The sequence below is a fragment of the Triturus cristatus genome, chromosome 2_2, assembly GCF_964204655.1.
Source record: "Triturus cristatus chromosome 2_2, aTriCri1.1, whole genome shotgun sequence".
NCBI classification, from domain to species: domain Eukaryota; kingdom Metazoa; phylum Chordata; class Amphibia; order Caudata; family Salamandridae; genus Triturus; species Triturus cristatus.
Window position 1 is genome coordinate 753,019,232 of NC_140582.1, and position 22,638 is coordinate 753,041,869.

Here is a 22,638-nt window from a genome sequence, read left to right on the forward strand (position 1 = left end):
ATATCCCAGTACTGCAGTCCATCAGGCCTTCCCTGCGAGTGGGCTACAAGTATTTTCAGTTTTCTGTCCTCCCTTTTGACATCACCAGTGCCCCTCAGGTGTTCACCAAAGTGATCATTGTGGTCGCCGCGCACCTTTGTATGTTGGGTATCCAAATCGTACCTTACCTCGACGACTGGTTGTTGAAGGTGAGCTCGCCATAGTCTGTTGTGAACCATCTTCAGATAATGGTGGATCTCTTAAGATCTTTGGGGATCTCGATCAACTTGACAAAGTAACACCAGACATCTTCGTAGAGGCTTCTGTTCATCGTAGTCTTTCTGGATATGGTGTAGTTTTGAGTCTTGCCTCCGGTTCAGCGAGTCCAGGACATTTGAACTATGACCCAAATGTTTCAGCCTTGGTGCTGTTTCTCAGTGAGAGTGGCTGTGAGACTTCTTAGCCTCCTCCATACTATTTGTTGAGTACCCCAGATTACACAGACAGGCTCTGCTGTGGGATCTGAGGTCTCAGTAGACTTGGCACCAAACAAACGTATGATTATTTTCATGTTTCGGGTGAGACTTCAAGAAACCCTGCAGTGGTGGCTTCTTGACCTGCAATGATGGTAATTGGTCCGGCACAAGACCCCTCTCCCAACCCCACCCAGATCTGACTGTGGTAATGGATGGGTCTCTGCTCGGATTGGTAGGGGAGGGGGTTTGGAGTGACTTGCCTCTGCATCAATATGTTGGATTTGTGGTCTATTTGCTTGGTGTTGAAGGCCTTCCCACTGACCACCAAGAAAGGCTGGTTTAGGTTCTCGGGGAGAACACCTCCATGTGATACTACAGCAAGCATGGTATAGTGGTGTCTTGATTCCTGTGCCAGGGGGCTCTGCGGCTCTGTATCAGCCTGAGCCGTCAGTGAATTTCCCTTGCCATGAACCACCAGGTGGGGTATTTAAATGTTAGGGAAGACTAACTAGATCATTGACGCATAGCAGATCACAAATGGTAGTTGAACCCAGCGGTGGCGAAGGGCGTCTTCCAGTAGGGGGCAGAACCCTGCATCGAACGCTTTGCCACTGCAGAGAACACACAACTTGCACTGGAGTTCCCAGGAGATGCATTCCGCCTAGAGTGGAGATTGGAACTCCTGAATGCCTTCCCATCTTAACCTCTTCTGCCCCGATTCTGAAAATAATGAATGGGCCGAAGTCATCCTAGTGACTCTGGGTTGGGTTATGAAAGAGTGGTACCCAGAACTTCATGTCATTAACAGCTGTGTGATCAGGCTGCGGCTTCGGGAGGATCTTCTGTCACAGCAGCATGGCAGGATCCTGCACCTGCTCAATCCACACCTCCATGTGTCAAGATTGAGTATTTACAGTTGACCGCATTTGACCTTCATTCCATAGTGGATGTCATTCTAGCGCCTAGGCATCCATCTACAAAACTGGTTTACGCCAGATGCTGTTATAAGTTTACCGCCTGGTGTAGCTCTCTCCATACAGAACCATTTCAAGCAAAGTTATCAGATGTTTTGCTTTTTGCTGCCTTTATCCAATTAAGGACTTGCTGTGGGAACTCTAAGGTTATTTGGTGGCTTTTTCTTCTTTTTTGTGTTTGCCAAATTAATTGTCCTTGTTAAATCACCTCTAGTGACGAGTTTGCTTAGAGATTTAGTTCATAGATTCCTACCCAAACCTTTTGGGATGCTACAGTGGGATGTAATTTCATTCTCGAATTCCTTATTCCCATTTGAGTCGATGCACATCTCTCCTTTGCATCTTCTGACTCCTAAACCAGTTTCTCATTCCGATAACATCAGTGCGCCGCATGAGTGAACTGCAAGCTTACTGTTCAGCATCCATTCATTTGTTTTCCTGGACAAACTGGGGTTTAGAATCAGAGCGGCATTTCTGCCAAAGGTTGAGACTCCCTTTCAAGTCGGATGATCCAATATACATTTGGTGTTCCTTGCTTCGCCTTTGCCTTTGTAAGAATAGGAGAGATTCCATTTGAACCCCAAAAGACACGTGAGGGTTTTTTTTTTTTTTTACATCCATCCTGTCAAGGACCATCTACTGTATGATAAGCTCTTTGTAGGATTCTCTGGGGCAAAGTAAGGTAAGGATGGGCAGAAAAGGAACATATCGAGCTGGATAGCACTTTTTATTAAGATATACTATGCATAATCCAAAAAGCAGCCGCCGTACTGGTTTGAGGGCTAATTCGCATAAAACCAAGGCTGCTACCACTGCTTTGGAATGCGGAGTACCTGATCATTTGACTGGTCGCAACATGCGCGTAAACTCGCATTTTAACGGAACACTACTACCTTGATAGACTAGTCCAGCCGGAGCGACACTTTACACTTTTGGCACTGCAGGGCTTTTTGGTTTACACCAATCCACAGATTCCCCACCTTGTGCGGAACTGCTTTGGTATCTATTCACAAGGTGAGTATTCTGCATTTGGAAGTATCCATTAGAAGAACAAGTTACTTACTTTTGGTAACACTATTTATGGTGGATACTGTATCTAACAGCAGATTCCTCACTGGCCTCCCACCTCCCCGCTATGTGGAATGGTCTGTTTTTTTCCCCAACTATAAAAAGGTCATAGTCTAGAGTTCTGCACACTGTCACATTATTCAACTATTGGTCCTTGATTCCGATGGCGTGGCAGTCAAGAAAACTGACGTTGGAGCTCATGGGTGGCGTGTATATGCGGCTTTTATGTCACTTCCGGGACTGGATGAAGCGGATTCGGTGCTGCACTTTGCCACCAGTTGGCATGTGGGGGCAATGATGGAAAAAAAGCTCAACGATCCAATCTGGAGCCTCTGGGCGAGGAATCTGGGTTTATTGAAGGTAAGTAACTTGGTCTTCAATGTCTTAACTCCCGTTTTAGACTTGAGCTGCAAAAAGGCATTTAACAACTGGTGGTGGTTGTACTTGAACACCTAAAAGCGAGCCTTTGGGCCTGAGAGAGCTGGTGCCACACAGTGTTGATGCCTTTTCTCATTGCCACTGTAGCAGATCCGGGCAGTCCTTGCTATTTTTATTTCAAACCCGGTTATGGTAGTCACTTGTAATTCTGACCAGTGCTTATTGCACCATACTCCTGTAGGCATAAACCGTGTTCACAATCGTACTTTGAAAAGATAGTAAGCTGACAGTTGATTAAAGCCACTTGTTGGGTATTTATTGAGTGCTTAGTGATCCCTTACTGTTTGAGAAAGGTTGAGCCTTGCCTCCTACGAAAGTGCACTTTTAGAAACTAAAATCTTATTGCCGGTAGATTACAGTAGGGTTACACACTTGCACACCCTACAACAGGTGCACATTCCCATAATACATGTGAATGCACACAGCCACAGCACATGCCTATGTTTGAAACCCCATTGGTCAGTCTCACACTCGCTTAGATACAATCTGTGGTATCAAAAGCTGCACCCCGTCAACTCCACAGCGAGTTCACATCGGTGGTTGAGGGTGCTGGGTCATCTACTGCATGCCTGCAAAATCCTGCTGCGCACCATTTTAGCCAACACTAATTCCCACTCTGCATGCCTTCATGTTTGCCAAACACCCTCTGTTTACCCTCGATCTGCACACCCAACTGGAAATTGTGCGTTTTCAGTAACACAATGGGCATTACTTGTGTAATTATGAGACCAGCACAACATGACATAAGGTCTTTCAAATCTCATTCAGGCTTTTCTGGCTCATACTTGAGCTCCACATGACACCTGCAGGCTGCTCATTTGCAACCTGATATAATGTGCAACTTCCCTCCACACAATCCTGACATATATAATGTAGAAGGAGCAGCAAGGATTGGGTAGTACTATACAGCCACAGAACTGTGGCCCGAGGTGTATTCCACAGTATCTCACCCACCTGTCGGCACAAACAGGATATACAGGAGCTAGAGGGATTACCGTCAGAGCAATGATTTCAGTGCTATGCAGTTGTACGGGGAAATTGAAATATTTGTTTGCATTACCTAGCGTGTACAGATATCAATTTTATTCATATCATTTTTTTCTCCCTTTTTCTAGGATTTCACACTGCACCATTTGGATTGTGTTTTCCAACAGTGGATGCAGTTTGCGAGGAATACAGACGCAAGACATGGAGCATGATTGTAATGAAGCTTGTGTATTTTTGGGAATTTTTATTTGTTCTGCATTTGGAAGATGAAAAATTTACTTTCTGTAATTTCACTTTAAGTTATAATGTAATGGCATGCTCACCAGCGACAAAGCAACTAGCAAGATGAGCGTTGAGAATTCAGAAGTAAAAGGAAGTTATGGATTGCAGTTGACTTCCTTTCTGGCTGATAAGAATGCTAATAAGGTAACCTATAGCACAAGGGGGCCTTCCAGGGGACATTTTGGCGCTGGATTGAATGAGAATGTGGACTCTGAGAGTACAGCAGGGCTGGACCCTAACCTGTGTTATGAGAATGAAGGGGACACAGAAGGTAGTCATCGTCCCCACACTGGGTCTCTTGAGCTGGAGGAAGCGATTGATTCTACATGTAAGAATGTTCTTTCAGAGAAAATTGACCCACCTTGCACAGCTTCCTCAAGTAGTCCGACATGCACGAATAGTTCACGATCCAACTTAAAGGGACCAGCGTGCCTGGGAGACACCACAAGCCTTCCAAATATTTCCACTGAAAGTGTTATTGAATCTGTGCCTTATGTCCACACTTCGAATGTTCAAGCCTTTGACAAGCACACGTTGGGCCTCCCCTTTGAATGTAAAGACATTGAACGCGAAGAGGCTGGCTGCATCCATATGGAAGTGGATAGAACTCATGTGTGGAAGCCGCCTGAATCTGAAACCCTAGAACCAATGCTGGTCATTAATGAGGATAGTTTCTCCTCGAGTTTACCCACGTTTCCATCTGTATTTTGTGATGAAATGCATATGAGAACCGATAGTTTTAATTCAAGTTGCACTGAAAAACCTCAAAGCACATCTGTTTTGGAATCTTCCGAGGCCCCAAACGACTCAAACGAGGCATGTTCAGCATTACCGATGCCGTCAATTGAACTACCATGTGTTGACAAAGGTGCAAGCAATTGTTTGACTGAAGATATGGAGTGCATAGACGTTCCACCTCCAAGTGCTGAGACCAAAAGACCAATGCAAACCAGAAGAGTAGCAGACGAACGGCACTGGGGCTTTGCACTTGCTCAGCGTGGTGCGCCAGACAAAAATGACGATCATCACATGGAATGTGATGCACCCAAGAATGAAACCCCCTTCACTCTAGAAGCATCAAAAAAGGAACGACTTGTTGTAGAAAGCAAAAGTAAGTGTACGGCACCTGAATCTGTACAGTGTGGTACCCCTCGTACACGATTAGCATCTTCTAGCCATAATCCTGATGATACTTTTTTGATTGGCAGTCCCAGCTCAGCAGGAACCTGTACGTCTACTCCCAGACCAGAATCGAAAAATATGCCATTCTTCGTTTCTGGAATAGAAGAAATGACGGAAACTTCAGCAGAGAGTGTTAAAGCAGGTCATGGAAACTTTGCATCAAAATCTAAAAATCCCTTTGTGACACCTACCAACAAGACTAAAAAAACAGACATCCTTACTTTCCCCAAGCCTAATTACAAGCATGTTAAGCCAAAAGTAATGACACGGCCTATATTTCTTTCAAAAGACGTTGTTGCATCAAACATTTCTCCAAGATCCTCTTCGTCAGTGTCTGCTGCATCGTCCCCAGTTACATCGCCTAGGGACCCCTCTTGTAGTACAAGGCTGGGGAAGAGACCTGCTGTAGATCAAGATTCAAAATCCGAACTAGCCATGGTTAAGCCCCAGCAGCAAGCACTTAATAAGCAGCCCTCCTCTAGCCAAGATGTGCACTTAGCAGTCTTTTCCAAACATTTACTGAGTAAGGCGCCAAGAACAGCCGCTGCTTTGAAACCAAATCGTGGTAATGGTGAACCCGCCAGCTCTTCCAATTCAGCATGCGCCTCTGCTGCTGCTGCTGCTGCTGGTACAGCATGTGTTCAGAGCTTGAAAGTATCAGAAAGTAAAACGGAGAAACCAAAACTGCCCCCAAAGCCAAACATTATGACACTGAAACAAGTGGGAGTTGGAAAGAATGAAGGCGGTGGAAACCTGGCGCCGCAAATGGAAAGTCTTGGAGCGGTGAAGGAATTGAAATGCGGCGATTCCTCTGAATTTGTTGCATCTAAAATGGTAAGCTAAAATATTTAAACTGGTAAATGTGTTCACTTGTTGGGAACGAGTTGTGTAAAGCAGTGCTGTATAAAATGTGTTCATAAAAAGGACCAGCTGGCACTTTTTAATAGGTTAACCTTCATTAAGTGTTCAGTGACCCATTGTTCGTTCTTGACACCTTGAGTTTAAAGCTACATGACCTTGCGTCTTCCAGGTGTTTGCGCGAAGTGGGAGGGGGGTTCTTCTGCCACGTTGTATGACAGAGGCACGCATGGCTAAACCACACGTGCCTCTACAATACTGCCCGAGCAACGAATGCATCTAAAAAATGCATTTCTTTATCTTGCATGCCTTTACCTCACAATTTCGTGGTAAAGGCATGACTGGTAAAGGGATATGTGTGGTAAAGAGCACACCATAGCGTCCCCCAGCCCTTAACCCTAAAAACAACCCCAATCACCGAGCTCTAAAAACAACCTGCACCCCGCCCCTCAGAGCCCTAAAAACAACCACGACCAGCCCTAAAAACAACCCCTACTCTCCGAGCGCCCAAAACAACTCTGAGCCCTAAAAACTACCCCACCCCTAAAACCTACCTCCCAACTACCCCAAAACCCGAACCCAGCCCCACTTACCAGACCATGTCCACATCTTCTAAGCCTTCCTCTGCCTGCCCATCCATGCGTCTAGACCACGCTCTGTCTTAACCACGCATATGCGTGGTAAATGCATATGTGTGGTTAAGACAAGCGTGGTTCTGCTTGCAGGGAAACAGCACGCGTATCTCAGCTTGCGTTGTGAAGGCCTTTTCCCCTTCTGCCATTGTTCTGTAGGGTAAAGGTAATCTACATCACCAGTTGAGCTATTTTCTCCAGCATATAGGACACAACTTTCAAACGGCCTGAGAGGCTGAAGCCAGGTATTGACAAGAACCTTCATACAACTTTATTTACAGTACATCCTAAGTGGTCCCTCAAGGCAGTTGATTCTAGAATGACTGTATGAGAATTAAAACCCACCTTAGGATTTCACATACAAAGTTAGTGCCGTATCTACAATGATTTGTCACAATCAATAAATCAGGGAATTGTAAGCGTGCTACTCACCCGTGAGGGTCTTAAGGCGTTGGGGCGGTGGGGGGAGTCGCAGATCTGTTTATCCGAAGAGCCAGGTCTTTAGCGTCTTCCTGAAGGTGTTCAGGGAAGGGGCGCGTCTGATGTCTGCCGGTAGCTCGTTCCAGGTCTTGGATGCAATGTGAGAGAAGGATCTTCCGCCTGCTCTGGCTCTGTAGATGCGCTGGATTTCGGCCAGTGCGAGGTTGGAAAATCGGAGGTTTATTTTGGGTACGTGGAAGTGGATTCTGTTGTTGAGGTATTTGGGTCCGTTGTTGTGTAGGCATTTGTAGGCGTGAGTGAGGATTTTGAAAGTGACTCTTTTCTCCACAGGGAGCCAGTGGACACTTCGTAAGTGTTGACTGATGTGTTCGTGTCTGGGGATGCCGAGGACAAGTCTGGCGACGGTGTTATGTATTGTCTGGAGTTTGCGGAGTAGGGACTTGTTGATGCCTACGTAGAGTGCGTTTCTGTAGTCCAGTCTGCTGGTGATGAGTGCGTGGGTGACTGTCTTCCTTGACTCAGGAGGGATCCACTTGATGGTCTTGCGGAGGGTGTTGAAGTAGCTGGAGGTAACGGCGTTGACCTGTCGGTTCATGGTGAGTGATGAGTCGAGTTCGATGCCGAGGTTCTTGGCGTGGCCTGAGGGGGTAGGTGGGCTTCTGAGGGCGGTAGACCACCAGGTGCTGTCCCATGCAGAAGGGGTGGTACCGAGGACGAGGACTTCTGTCTACGCGGCGTTGAGCTTCAGGTAGCTGTTGGTCATCCAGATTGCGACGTCTTGCATTCCTTTCTGGAAGGTGAGTTTGGCAGTGGTTGGGTCTTTGGTGAGTGAGAAGATGAGCTGGGTGTTGTCGGGGTAGGATACGATGTTGAGGCCGTGTTGTTGGACGATGGCTGCGAGTGGGGCCATGTAGATGTTGAAGAGGGTGGGGCTCAGGGTGAACCCTGTGGGACTCAGCAGGTGATTTTCGTGGGGTCGGAGAGGAAGGGTGGGAGTCTGATCCTTTGGCTTCTTCCGGTGAGGAATGATCGGATCCAGTCTAGGGCTGTTCCTTGTATGCCTGCGTCGTGTAGTCTAGCGACTAGTGTGCGGTGGAAGACGGTGTTGAAGGGCGCTGATAGGTCGAGTAGGATGAGGGCTGCGGAGTGGCCTTGGTCCAGGAGGGTGTGGATGTCATCTGTGGCGGCGAGTAGGGCGGTCTCTGTGCTATGGTTGCTTCGGAATCTGGATTAGGATGGGTCGAGGACTGCGTTCTCTTCAATGAATCGTGACAGTTTCCTGTTGACTATTTTCTCTGCAACTTTGGCTGCGAAGGGGAGGAGCGAGATGGGCCGTTAGTTCTTGATCGGTGGGGTCAGCTGTGGGCTTCTTGATCACAGGTCTGACTTCTGTGCTCTTCCAGTCATCTGGGAAGGTGCCTGTTTTGATGGTGATGTTGATGGTGCGTTGTAGTTCGGGTGTGATGGCGGCCGCGGCTCTGTGGTAGATGTGAGGGGGGCAAGGGTCGGTTGGGGCCCCAAGTGGATGCTTTTCATGGTTGAGGCGGTGTCTTCGGCCGTGATCAGTGTCCAGTTGGAGATGGTGGGCTGGCTGGTGTTTCTGGGGGCGGGGGGCAGTCTGTGGCGCCTGGTGGATGGTCAATGAAGTTGTCGTAGAGGTTTTTGATCTTGAGATGAAATGGGTTCCAAGCTTGTCGCAGAGATCTTGGGATGGGGTGAGGTCTGTGGCTTCGCTGCGTGGGTTGGTGAGTTCTTGAATGACACTGAAAAGTTCCTTGGAGTTGGCGAGGGTTTTGAAGGGTGTTCGGGGGCCGGGGGGTCTGTAGACGAGGGTTCCTTAGAGTGTGGCTTTGGGGGTGATCTGGAAGTGCAGGTGCTCGGTGGAGGGGAAGGTTTCGCTGGAGGTTGTGAGGCGGAGGGTGCTCTTGTGGGCGATGGCGAGGCGCCCTCCTTGGTGGTTGGGGCGGTCTTTCCTCTGAATCTTGTATCCGTCTGGGATGGAGGTGCTGATGTCGGGGGCGGAGGATGCGTTGGTCCAGGTCTCTGTGAAGAAGGCGATGTCGGGCGAGAGAGAGTCGAGTAGGTTCCAGATTTCCATGGCGTGTTTGTGTACGGAGCGTACGTTGAGGAGGATGCTTATTAGGGTGTTGCTGGTGCTGGCGTCGGCGGTGTTGGAGGCTGGGGTGGCGGTGAGGGTCTGGTGGCAGTGGAGGCAGGAGAACTGGCCGTGGGTCGTGTTTGGCGAGGCCTGTTGGCATTCTCAAAGTCTTTCAGGGTTGAGTGCGAGGAGGGTGGTGGTGTCGTAGTGATGGGTAGTGGGAGGTCCAGGGTTCCTGGCGCTGGCCGCGGTCTGGTCACGAACGGGCGCAGACGGGCTTGCCTTTGGCGAGCATTCAGCGCACCCTCTGCGCGACTGCACACCGGTCGCCATTAAGTAGGGGAGGTGGGAGGGAGGAGAGGCTGGGAGGCGGGTGCGGTGGAAAATTACCGGGGGGAATTCTGGGGGGAGGGGGAGGGGCTGCAGGGGCAGCAGCGGCGAAAGGAACAGGCAGGCACGAGAAAATAAAAACAGTGGTGGAATTAGAGCAAGACACAGATGGGCTCAATAACAGTGGCACAACAGGGAAAAAATAAGAAAAAAAAGCTGAGAAAGGTTACAGTGGTTTCAGGCAGTCTGGTCCCAGTTGGAGCAGGCAGCAGGAGCGAACACCCTACTGATTTGCAGTATCCTTGGGGGTTTATTCATTTCTTGGAAGCAGCATTTGTATCTTTGTGGAAGAAGATGCCAGTCCTGGAGTTTTTCTACTGTAGTCTGATGAAATATTGAGTTTGTGGTGGTGTCGAGGTTTACTCGTTCTGTTCTAATCGGGAAGGTTGTGATCAGAATATTTTAGGTGTTTCTGTTCATTTATTAAACTATTGTATTCTATTATAGTGTATTCTATTATAGTATGGCTGAAGATATATATTAGGTGGATAGTGTTTATTGGGTAAAAACTGTTTATACCACTAATACTGGATTAGTCTTTTAGTGTTTCATAGCCTGAGAATATTCTCAATGCATTTATTGTGAGTTTTTTAGGTTATGATTAATGCTCCTGGTTTTCCGTTTTAACTGATTTTTACAGATAAATACAGACCGAAAACCGTTTATTTCCTTGTCTGTATTTATTTTTAAATGTGGATAAAAATGGAAATTGGGTTGTTTTTTGAGTGATTCTAAATACTTTCTACCATGACTGCCAGGCCAATAGCTATGTAGATTGATAGGTAAGGGGGTTAAAAAAGAAATGAAGTTTAGTAAAGGGTCTTAAACAGCAGTAGATATGCTCATGGTTGATAATGAAATTGGCAGGGTCTCATATAAGAACATTGATTTATGTTCTGAGGGTCTTCATATCACTGAAACCCCGAAGGCATTCAAGCATGAGTGCTTATTTATCTGTTAAATAAATATGGAAATATACCAGTTTGAGCTTCAGTTTTGTGACAAAACTTAAAATAAATATGGATAAATACAGATACAATTATCAAAAAATAAATGTGGATAAATACAGACGGAAATGTCAAAAAAATAAATACCTTAAAACCGGGAGCCCTAGTTATGATGTAGCCCATTTAAGGTTACTTAGCAAACAAATGAATGACATTCTGGTATTCAGTAAAGGGGTGCTAGTAAAATGATCCATAAGCATTGCTTTTTTCACTGTATTCAATTATCCTTCCAAAAAAGGGCTATAGATAGATAATCAATTTCTTTCAAGGAGGTGATCATTTTAGAACTTGTGCCCGTTTATGGATTTTTTTTTTACATTTTGAAATGGTGTTCATTTAATTTTGAAGGGAACTTCCAGTAAAAGTGCTTTAAGGGTGTTTGTCAGTGATTAACAGGGCCGGACTGGCCGTGGTGGGCACCGGGCATTCCTCCGGGGGGCCGGTTTTGGGCCCCTGGCCAGACGTTTTTGTTACAGGGCCGGTTTTGCAGCGTAGCTGCAATATCTGCCCCTGTAATGAAATCTGCTGGATCCGGCTGTGGTAAATAGCTCGGCTGCACCCCCAAACCCCCGGGTGGCCAGCCGAGCATTTTGCCAGGGATGGTTTTGGTTCCCAGTCTGGCCCTGGTGATTAACTGCCTACACCAAGCACATGACCGTTTTACTGTAAATATTTATTGGAAGGAACAGCATTCAGAGCATAAAATCACCCTAAAAATATGGCGGCACTCTAGTACCCAGACCTGCATTCATACCTCTTCGTGAAGTTGTCTTTTAACTCGTGTTGTGTGATTCTTCTCACCGTGAGCCTTTGTCATTGTATACTTACGCAATGGCTGTTTGTTAGACTTAAGGGGGTTGGTTGCTTCAAAATTAAACGGCATAGCTAGACAAAGATATAAAAGCGTCACAAGGTGAAATTAAATGTAACGTTAAGCATGCTAGAGGGTGATGATTGTGTGTAATACATGCAATACGTGCTGGTTATGACAAACAGTGAACAGTGTGTAAATGTATATTATCTAGGACTAGGTCTTGAAAACCAATAAAATCTGGTTGGAAAAAAAGGTGAAATTTAAATGTATGTGTCTGACAGGTTCAGAACCGGCATGAGAACTGCAAGTTTAGTCCCAGAGATCCTTATCTGCTTAAGGGGACATGTCATACCAGTTTCCAATTAGTCATGCAGTTCATGCAGCCATTTTAAATGGACAGACTTTTGAATTTTATGAAGTTTCTATTTTTTTGTAGACATTATGACATCAAGGATGGCCAACAGGCACATAATCGGAGGTTACGCAATTACCCTCCACACAGCATCAACATAGAAAAAAATCAGGCCTGCAACAACAACAGAGAGGCACTGCTGGAACAAAACTAAAGAAACACTGAAGATACCCTGACGTGTCTCACCACATTCACTCCGTACTCCAACAGAATCAGGAAGATCATATAGAAACATTGGGGCATTTTGCAAACAGGGGTACTTAAATTACCACCACCTAGGTTCATGTTTAAACGCACCAGGAACCTAAAACACATCCTTGTCCACACTAGACCACCACACTGCACACAGGCTGACCAACGTCCGTTATGGGGCCTCCCCCTCCAGTGACGGGTAATTTTTCATGTGGGTCATGTACTGTGTGTACCCTGACAGAGCCTACTAAGGAGATCCAGTCATCCCCGCGTTTCAATGGGTACAGAAAAGGTACACAAATTGTAAAACAGTTAACTGCATTTATACCGTGACATGTTCTTGCAATCTAGGCATGACCACTAGGATGGCCAAAACACGAATCATGGAACATCGTAGCAATATCCGCTGCCACAAGCTCAAAACTAAGCTCTGTTCACATTTTGCAGAGAAGGGCCACGCACCAGACAGTCTCAAATGGACAATCATAGAGACACATCCACACATGAGCAGACAAGTCCTCTTTAGAAAGGAACAATACTGGATATTCCGCCCTTCCTGTGATGAGAATGGTCTGAATGAAGATATTCCCTGAGACATTTGTGGAAAGTTGTTTGCACAGGGTTAGTTAGTCGAGCACAGTCTTGGCAGCTTTTCAGCTTCCCTCCCTCTAAAAGAGTTGCCACTTCTAAAACAAGCATTTGCAATGCAATAGGTCTCGCATTTACGTGAGTTTAAGCCATTAGCATTGTATGACAATGCCTTTTATTTAGGTTTTAAAAACAAAAACAAAAGGCATTGTTGTTTGCAATGTCAATATCTCAAACACGCGTAAATGCGAGACCTATTACATTGCAAATGCTTGTTGGATTAGTGAAACGCTCCCTTTCGGCACGTGCGGCAAATTAATTAAATAAACAAGCGCGGCTGCTAAAATGAAAGCGGACCGCCCTGCAAATAAAAAAAAATTGTGCTTACCGACTTATGAAGGAGACCGTGTAATGCCACAAGTAAAAGATCCAGTCCTCATGGGAGGTAACAAATGGCGACAGGGCGGTAACAAGGAGGGACTAATAAGCCTCATTATCAATCGGAAGCAAGCATTTACCAAGGACAATGACACCAGCCAATCAAAAATACGGGTGGAGAGAAGGCAAGGCTTTTTACAGCATACTAGACTACTGCATGCCCCGAGGCTTGACCTTAAAATAAAAACAGCTATAAATGATCCCACATGTACCATTCGTAGGGACTCACAGAAGCAATGCAGCACACTTCTGTACATGCACAGAAAGAAGCATCGGCAGACATACACAAGCCCATCCATGCACAATATGCCCGCATATATTCTGCTGTCAAATTCGATAGCGCTCACTACTACTGTCAAGGCGCAGAAGCATGTGGATAGAGTTGTACGAATGTATGCACACACATAGAAACTACATCACAGTATACCATCATGTCGGTACATATACACAGACATAACAAATAATATGTATGAGTACATATTTACAACATGCACATATAGAGGTATACACTAGAAGTAATACATTCAACAGCACACTGCATAATTAAACTCCACTTTATACCACTCCACAGCACAAAATACACATCCACATAATTACACTACATCACACACAATTCCACTGTACATAATTCCAGTACACTCAAAACCAGACAATTACTATCCACATAATTACTCTGCACACCACCATGTCACATAATTCCACTACACAAATCCGCTCCACACCATTCCACAACTAACAGTTTCATTCCAACCCACAAAATTCCACTCCAAACATCCACTCTATAAAAATAAATAAGACATTGTCATTTACTACGCCAATAGCTCTAACTTTCACAAATGCGAGACTGATTGCATTACAAATGCAGGTTATTAAAATAGCGTGGCTGTGAATTTACCCTAAGTTCCCCTTGATTGGAATCAGTTCTTCTGGAGAAGGGAAAAAATAGGAGGCAACCTTTTTCTAGACTTGTAGATTCTGGAAGAAAAAATGAGAATGCGTCTTTACATATCCTAATTTTCTTTTCTTCCGGAACCTACAAGTCTTGAATGATTGTGGCATTGGTGTCCTGTAAAAATGTAAAGACCTTTCCAACATTGGTCATTGCATTGTAGGTCAGACTTGTATCATGTGGTAGGTGACTATATACAGACCAAGATGAGTTGAGTGATCGAGGCAGAGCAGGAGAGTTTCATGGCTCTCTGCCAGATCATTTCTTATACTTTGTTAGGTATAGTATGACCCAGTTTTTCTGTTCAAATCATAATGGGGTTTTCCAATAGACTTTTGTTCATTTAGTTTTGGATTTGATGTATCAAAAAATATTTCAACCTTTTGGGGCATTTGTAGTTTGGTTTATTAATTTGTGTTTAATTTAAAATCTTTTGTATAAGATTACACTGAACCATTTTGTCACATGTCATTGCACTTTTGGGGTGCTATAAGGACGGAATTGCATTTTTTTCTTCGTTTCATTGCTGTTTTTCTTAACGTTAATGTCTGAGGGGGTGATGGTGAGGTATCATGGGGGTTTGTTCAGGTCAACCAAATTCTCTCCCTTTATAGTGGGGAGCAGGGGAGTTTAAGTGGTTTCACTTAAGAGAGTTGTTTGTTTTGAGGTTTACGCTCCTCTGTCTAATGCTGTCATCTTGCCATGGCATGTGCTGCTCTTCCAGGCTTGTAGTATTAAGTCAGGTTCGTTAGGCCTCACCCACGGCTTTCCATCTGTTCCTACTTTTGCCTTTCTTACTTCCTTTGTTATTGACAAGTCGCTGCTCTTTGGCCTGCCTTCGGGTGTGTTTTTTACTTTGTGGGGACCACCCATGTTACATTTCCCCTTATATTATGATCGTATTTCCCGTGTTTGCTGTTACTCGAGTATTTGTCTTTGCACCCCTACCGCACACGTTTCAAAAGTCGCTTGTTTCCTATTTCTTCACATGCTAAAAGCGGCCGGCCACAATTTGCTTTAGTTTTAATTACTTTTGCTACAATTGCCATGATTGCATCAAAAGTAAGAACTAGAAAAAAGTGCTTTTCTATTTCTTTACTTTTTATGCCATTGGGGCACCCGTGCAGTTGACGTGATTGGAACAAAAGTAATGAAAACGACAAGAAATGGCGGGCGACCACTTAAAACATGTAAAGAAATAGGAAACAAGCATTTGCAATGCAATAGGTCTTGCGTTTACACAAATTTAAGCTATTGGCATTGTAAATGACAATGCTTTTGATTTATTTTTTGAAAACCAAAACATAAATGTGAGAAGCTGGCCTGGTATATTATGTCAACTTATGCAAGTGGGCCCCTTGCACAAGTCCAGACAACCCTTATGGTGTTATAAGAGGTCTTAGACAACCTTAGGAAGCTCTCTAAGTGGTAGCTGTGGAGAGCAGCCTTCAGGCTCTGTCCCGAAGGAGTGTAAAGCAGCTTGTTTTACCAGAATGCAATCTTATAGTATAGATTAGGTGGAAAAAAAACACACAAGGTATTTATAAAAATATGCATCCGTTATAGAATACTCTCCAACACATTTAGATATCTCCTACACAGAGATGAGCACAATTCACACAATACTTTGCATAGAAATACAGTAAATAGCATGAAATACAGAGGGGCCCTGGAGGGGGATGGGACCAAACAATATACTAAGAAAGTGGTATAAGAACCACTCCTCGGGTCAAGACAAAGTCAAGAGGACGTAGATGTGCTGGGGACCCGAGGAACCGCCCTATGTGAGTAGACGTGAACCCCACGGAGAGCGTTTGCTGTGTGGGAACACAACTGCTTACTCCGTACAACTCTGTGTAAGTCACGGTTGGATTTTTAAAGATTAAGGACCCTCCCCAGTGGACCCTGAAGGAACCACGTATAAGACAGAAGGTTGGTGAGCCACCCCACCCGTGGATACCCTAGTTACCACGTTACCTACACCAGGGATGCTGGGTAGATACGTGTGAAGTGGTGTCGGAAACCGCCGTCGAATCCATTGGAGGACTTCAGGAAAGTGCCGCTGCTGAAGGAGAAAGGATCTAGTGGAATCGGAAGGTGTATTCTAGATGAGAGGTACCTGCAAACAGAGGGGACAGAGTCTGTCACTCAGGAGTGACCAGGAGACTTGGAAGACGAATGCCCTCGGGTGTTGCAGGATGGGTGACGATGACCGTGGCTCTGCAGCTGTAAGGACTAAGCGATGCTGAGGAAGACTAGGACCAATGCACGAGCTGTCCTACGAAGGATGTAGAGTGCTGAGGGGTCGGTGTCTGGCGGGAGCACCAACAAGCCTTGGCAAATGCAACCAATGCAGGAATTGAAGGAGCAACATAGGCACCAGCAAGGTCTAGGGGACTCGCCACAAGCAGGGGAGTCGGGGCAGGCCCCGAGCAATCAGGGGAGCCCAAAAGAAAAAAAGGTGACCCTCAAATGGACCCACAGGCCGAAGCACAGGTGTCGCGAGGGCACCTCAAGCAGCTCACCAAAAGATGCAGGCCACAATGCACACGATGTGGTGTGGCTGAAGATTCTGGTCACTGGAGGTGCTCGAGGTTGGGGCTACTTGGAGCCCGAAGATCTTCTTGGAAGGATGCCAACAAATCTTTGCAACTACAAGTTGATGCAGTGCACAGGGGTTTAGTTACTGCAACCCCCACGAGGGATACTGGCCTCAAACTTGGTGAGAGGGCAGGGCAGACCTCGAGAGCTGTGGAAAGCAACCACCTGTGTTGCAGAACCTTACGGAGTCCAGTGGAGCTCAGGATCAGCAGACAGGTCTACTTGGTTGGGGTGCCTGCGACTGCAGGGGAGTGACTCCTTCACTTCAAGGGAGATTCCTTCAGGTGTCTGTGATGCCCACAGGCCCTGGAAGGTTCCTGTATGGTGCACAGGCACAGACGATGCAGCAGACTGGAAGAGAGACTAAGTCGGGCTCAAACGAAGTCCAGCGAAGTCCAGGGTGCCCAGACGGTAGAAGAAGTGGTGTCTGATCTGAATCTTAACCCATGACGAATCGAGGCACCCACACCCAGGTAAGCACTTAAGTACCCTAGGAAAAGGGTTGGGATGATTTAGGGGACCCTCCCAGGGGGGAAGTTACTCCCATGTCCTTTGTCCAGTTTCGCGCCAGAGCGGAAGCCAACGGCTCCCAGGACTGGTTTGAACTGGACTATGCACAGGGATACCAAATGTGCCTCTCATGCAGACTTATTGGCGCTGGCAAGCGCACCCACCCGGTCCCAATATGGTAAATCCTGTCTTGGAGGTGGTCACACCACCCCGTGACAGGATGCCTATTGTTCTGCCTTCCCCTACTCGAGCTTGGTTCAGCAGCAGGAGGGCAGAAATGTGTCTGTGGTCCGCAGCAACCATTTTGTGCTGTCTGGGTCTAGAAGGTTGGCACCGGGAACTCTGAGAGCCTAACAGAGGACTCTTCCAGTGCTTGGAATCATACCTACCACATCGTTCACGGTGTGGGGGTATGATTCCAACATGTTTGATACCAAACATGATAGGACTCGTTGCAGCTGTTTTCGAGATGGTCATCGCATAATTGTGCGGTGCCTCTCTATATGGGATATGGCTGCTTCACTGACAACCTGGGAGAATGGACTCCGTAGGCTGTAGGGGTGTCCTACTCATGCAGGGGCACCCTCTCACTTAGAACCAAGCACCCTGTCTACAGGATTGCAAAGGCCTGCTATTGGGGTGACTTGTAGCTTTTAAGTGCAGTGACCCTAGATATAGGAAACCTATATCTTTAGTAAGTGGTGCTAGCACCAGCTTACACAGGCTGCAATGACAGGCCTGTAGTTCCATTTTGAATGGTCTCCCATAGGTGGCATAATGCATGCTTCAGCCCATGGGGAGACCTCTGGGGTACCTATACCCTGGTACCTTAGTACCATATACTAGGGACTGATAAGGGTGCTACAATATCCAATCTGGGATGTACCCAAGTACTGAAGACAAACATTTAAGGTAGAAAACAGATCGACTTAGATCCTTATTATCAGAATCCCAGATAACTAGTCTGTAACTGCTTAGCACCAGGCAAAAAGTGGGGGTAAAAAAAAAATACTAATATATAGAGTCTGAGGGAAAATTTAAAGACTTAAACGGATTAAATCCCCCTATTCTTATTGATTACATAACAATTGAATAATCCGTGGTCAGTACAAAATAACTCTAGATGTAATTCTAGAGTCACAAACCGCCACTTATACTAATGTATAAAGTGCAAACAAAGGAGGTCAGGATGTAGAATAAAAATTTATATGGAAAGTGAAAGAGAGAAAAGACTCAATCGGGATTATTGGCATCCCATCATTTCAATTTAATGTGCCCAGTGTCATCATCTGGGGTACCAAACAACTCTTCTTCTTTCCTCTTCAATCACAGAGGAATAATGAATGAGTTGTATCCTCTTGTTGAGTTCCTACCAGAGGAAGAAATATATAAATGGAAATCGTTATTTTAGAAGATTGCAGTGCAAGAAGAAAAAAGAAATGTGTAGTTAAAATAGGATAAGCAAGAGAGACAAAAGATGGTGTTCTTCTTACTTATGTTCTCAAATTGCATTCCTACTTCAAAACAGTGCAGGAGAAAGACAGCAGTTGTAACTATTCACTGCTTATATCTATGGTCGACATGTTTCAGCCAATGGGATAACTCTCCCTGGCTTTCTTCAGGACCTCACCAAAAAAACAATATTTGCTACTGCAATAACCAAAATGCATTGATATTGATGGGTTATTACTATACCCTCATGGTCAATGTTCAGATCCTCTGTGTATAAATGATGTATAGGACATCGGAAAAACAATAAGGTTACAACTTGTAGCAATACATCTAGTCCCTCCAATATATTTGCAATCTACTTTTAGTTTAATCCATGCAGTGGTATAGAACAGTCAGGAAATGCTTACCAATGCAATACGAGGACTTGACCTCACCTGTCTCTGCACCAGCTTAAGTCAGAGGCCCACTCTACAGGGTAATCGTCATGCACCCCAAAAAAAATAAAGTGGATACAAACAATTACTTTCAGTACATATTAAGGCGGTGTCCATGTCTAATTTATCACATGGATCATGGTATTCATTAAAAGTATGTTTATAAGTCTATCATAGTGCTATTCATACAATTCAGACTAATATCATTTCCAGGCTCCTTCAGGGTATGGCATATAAATAAACTCTAGTCATCTTTCACACTACTCTTAATTACATCTAACTTTCTTGTAAAAAGGAAGGTGATAATACTCAAATCAATCATGTTTTTCAGCTCTTCTTAAAATGTTCTCTTTTAACTTTGTCAAGGGTGTACTGCTTATGTTGTATAATTGCTGGCATCTTTGAGTCACTAGGTGGCGCTTGTGTATTTTCTCTGATCACTGTATGCGGTAACCATGTAAAATTAAAAATAGAAATAGCTCTAAATCTGATAGGATGCTAGCTCTCAACTTTTCTAAACACAAAGACTCAAGATCTGTTCTATTTTCTACGTTTAATTCTGGTTGCTTTCATCATTTCCCTTGTAAGGGTTAATGGAAAGCAAGAACCAGAAAACGTGATTGGGAAGCTGTCCTCAAAAAGTTTGTTTTTTGGCGATTACAATTATAAATGTCCCTTGGCAAAGTGACACTAAACTTCTACCGGTAACTGGGAACATACTTCCACACAATAATTAGTAACACACATACCAGAAGATATATAGGCTATAGCCGTGACCTCAACTTGTTTACGATCTAATATGCCCCAAATTTCAGAATCCCCTTACCTGTCCGTCGTTGCCTCCAGCTTGGAAGTTGCTGGGATAGAGGTACCGGACAGGAGAGGGGTGTCTTTTTAAACGGAGCAACTCTTCTGGTGTTCTGAGTTAGCGTACTTTCGGCGCATCGTGATTACGTTAGTAAGGACTACACAATGACGTCACTTTTGATGGTACTTGTAGTTTCTATGAAATTCTTACATTTGTAGTCTATCATATTTAAGCATTTCTTTATTTCAGAACTAAAGACAAGCTTAGTAATGTCGAGTAATTTTACATATTTATTATTCAGAGAGCAGTATATTAAAAGAACGGGTCGGTTCTGCCGACGTGGCTCAGGATGCAAGATATGAAACATCGCCCCTTCCTAGTTAGTTCTCAAGCACAATACATCAGGGATCGCATCTCTCACTGTAGTCTCACCTTGGTAAATCAACGGGTGTTTTCACAGCATTCCCCTGCGTTAGTTGATCTGTGACTGCCGAATGTCGATACTTTTCTCGAAGGTAGTAGTCTTTTTATCGGTCTTTTCTGCAACACATACCCCCTTATATGTCTTTGGGATTCATAACCATTTCCAAAAATAATAATTTATTTCAAAAGATGAATAACGGCCATTATCTAGAATACGTGCCTGAAACTCCTTATATTACATGGTATCCTAACTCTTTTGCAACGTTACTTTACAACTTGGCTACGCAAGGGCTCGTATATGTGATTTTAATGTCCTATTAATTATTTGGCGTTTGTCCTTTGAATATACCTCACACCCTTTTGTGTGTTGGAAATGACAGTTGCCTTCCCATAGTTGTATGTTTAATTGTAGCTGCCAGTCGAAGTACGCTTATGGAAGTTCTATGTACAACTAGATCTCTGTGTGTACTGCTCATGTAATTATGAGATCATAATGCCTTTCAACTTACGAATATAATTAATTTTGAATATATATTCTTTCAAAATCGATATATGAAAAATGAAAAAGGGGGAAGATGTCATCTGTGTTGCTGACAATCTTTACTTCCTTTGAAGGGACACCCACGAAATAGCATCATTCAGACCTGTTAGATTGCTTGATAATTTAAATACACATCTTTGTTCTCGTAAGAAAAGAAAGTTGAATACATCACTGATATGTGGAGGAATGTAAGGTTTTTCCAATACCGTCCACACAAAATCTTCTGCTTTATGTGCCTGTTCAAAAAAATGTCTTGTTAATTTCGTCATGGTCTTCTTGCACCTAAATGTGCTTTTGTGTTCCAACATGCGAAGTTTCACCTTTCTGGTTATCATGCCTACATATTGAGAATTGCATGGAGAGGTGATCAGATATATTAAATTTTCACTGTTACAGTTTAAACTTTTTTGAATCCATGGTCTCGAGGTACCGATATTAATGGACTTTGATTGTCTTGTTTTTGGACAAATAGCACAGGAACCACAAGGGTAGTGGCCTTGTACTGCTGCTAAACCCCACAGTGTGTCACCTACTTGTTGTTTCGGGGATGTTGGTCGAGTGTGAACTAGTTTATCTCGCAAGTTTGTACTTCTTTTCAAAGAGAACAGTGGTAGTGGTATTTTATCTGTGCAGCTGTTAAGAATGCGCCAGTGTTTTCTGACACTTTTTTGTATACTGTTTGTAAGAGAGCTAAAAGTATTTACAAAAGTTAAGCGACCTCAAGGAGGTTTCTCTACTGGAGGTTCTAGCAATGCCTCACGATTGTTATTTGTGGCTCTTTTGTAGGCTCGTCTGATCAGTTTTTTAAAATATTTCTTCTCTTTGAGTTGTTCAATGAGGTTAGTTGAATGTTCTTCATACTTGTCCATAGTGGAACAGTTCCTCCGGACCCGGAGGAACTGCCCATATGGCACATTTTCCCGAAGGGACTTTGGATGTTTACTGTCAAACCAAAGCAAGGAGTTCCGAGCCATTGGTTTCCGATATAATTCACTTTGTAGACCAATGGATGTTCTAAAAATGGATAGGTCTAGGAAGGCTATTCTCTCTTTATCTGCTTCCACTGTGAATCTCAAAAAATTGTTCTTCGTGTTTAGCCAGTCTTTAAATTTTGTGATGGACTCCAAATCTCCTCGCCAGACAACTAACACATCGTCGATATACCGCTTCCATAAGCGGATTGATTCAAAGAATGGATTTGATGTAGTTAGGACGTGTTGTTGTTCAAAGGTATGGACGTATAAGTTCGCCAAACTTGGCGCAAAAATGCTGCCCATACTGGTCACAGAGACCTGAAGATAAATGGTGTCCTCATACTTAAAGTTGTCCTTCATAGCTATTTGGGCTAATGACATTATAAATGTGACCGGTGTTATGGAGTCCAAAGTGGGGGTAACCATAGAAGTAGTATACTTTACTACAATAAATAAAAGGCATTGTCATTTACTATGCCAATAGCTCAGTCGCGTAAACGACCAATTGCATTGCAAATGCTTGTTATCTTCCCTATCTCCCAGATGAGCAGGACACCGTTGTTCCACACTTAAGTATTTTAAAAACATGTTATATCTGATATTCAGATTATTTCAAGGGTCTTTAACGTTCATGGACTCTCGTGACTTTAAAGTTTTATTCGTCATGAACAAGGTAAAGGTTTTATCTCT

The 22,638-nt window shown here is 44.4% G+C and overlaps 1 protein-coding gene and 1 long non-coding RNA gene across 5 annotated transcripts in view; one reads left to right on the forward strand and one right to left on the reverse strand.

The window, feature by feature from the left end:
• LOC146862737 (uncharacterized) overlaps positions 1–20,111 on the reverse strand; it is a 33,527-nt gene extending 13,416 nt beyond the window's left edge. The window contains exons 1-2 of the long non-coding RNA XR_014978172.1: positions 20,029–20,111; positions 19,176–19,236 (exon numbers count right to left, since the gene is read on the reverse strand). This is a non-coding gene — a long non-coding RNA (uncharacterized LOC146862737). The remainder of the gene's footprint in view (positions 1–19,175; positions 19,237–20,028) is intronic.
• Positions 1–22,638, forward strand: part of MTUS1 (microtubule associated scaffold protein 1) — a 1,021,263-nt gene that overhangs the window by 294,839 nt on the left and 703,786 nt on the right. For all 4 annotated transcript variants that reach the window (XM_085641999.1, XM_085642001.1, XM_085642000.1 and 1 more), the window contains exon 2: positions 4,051–6,220. In XM_085641999.1, the coding sequence (XP_085498125.1) occupies positions 4,238–6,220 (1,983 nt within the window). In that variant the 5' untranslated portion in view covers positions 4,051–4,237. The remainder of the gene's footprint in view (positions 1–4,050; positions 6,221–22,638) is intronic.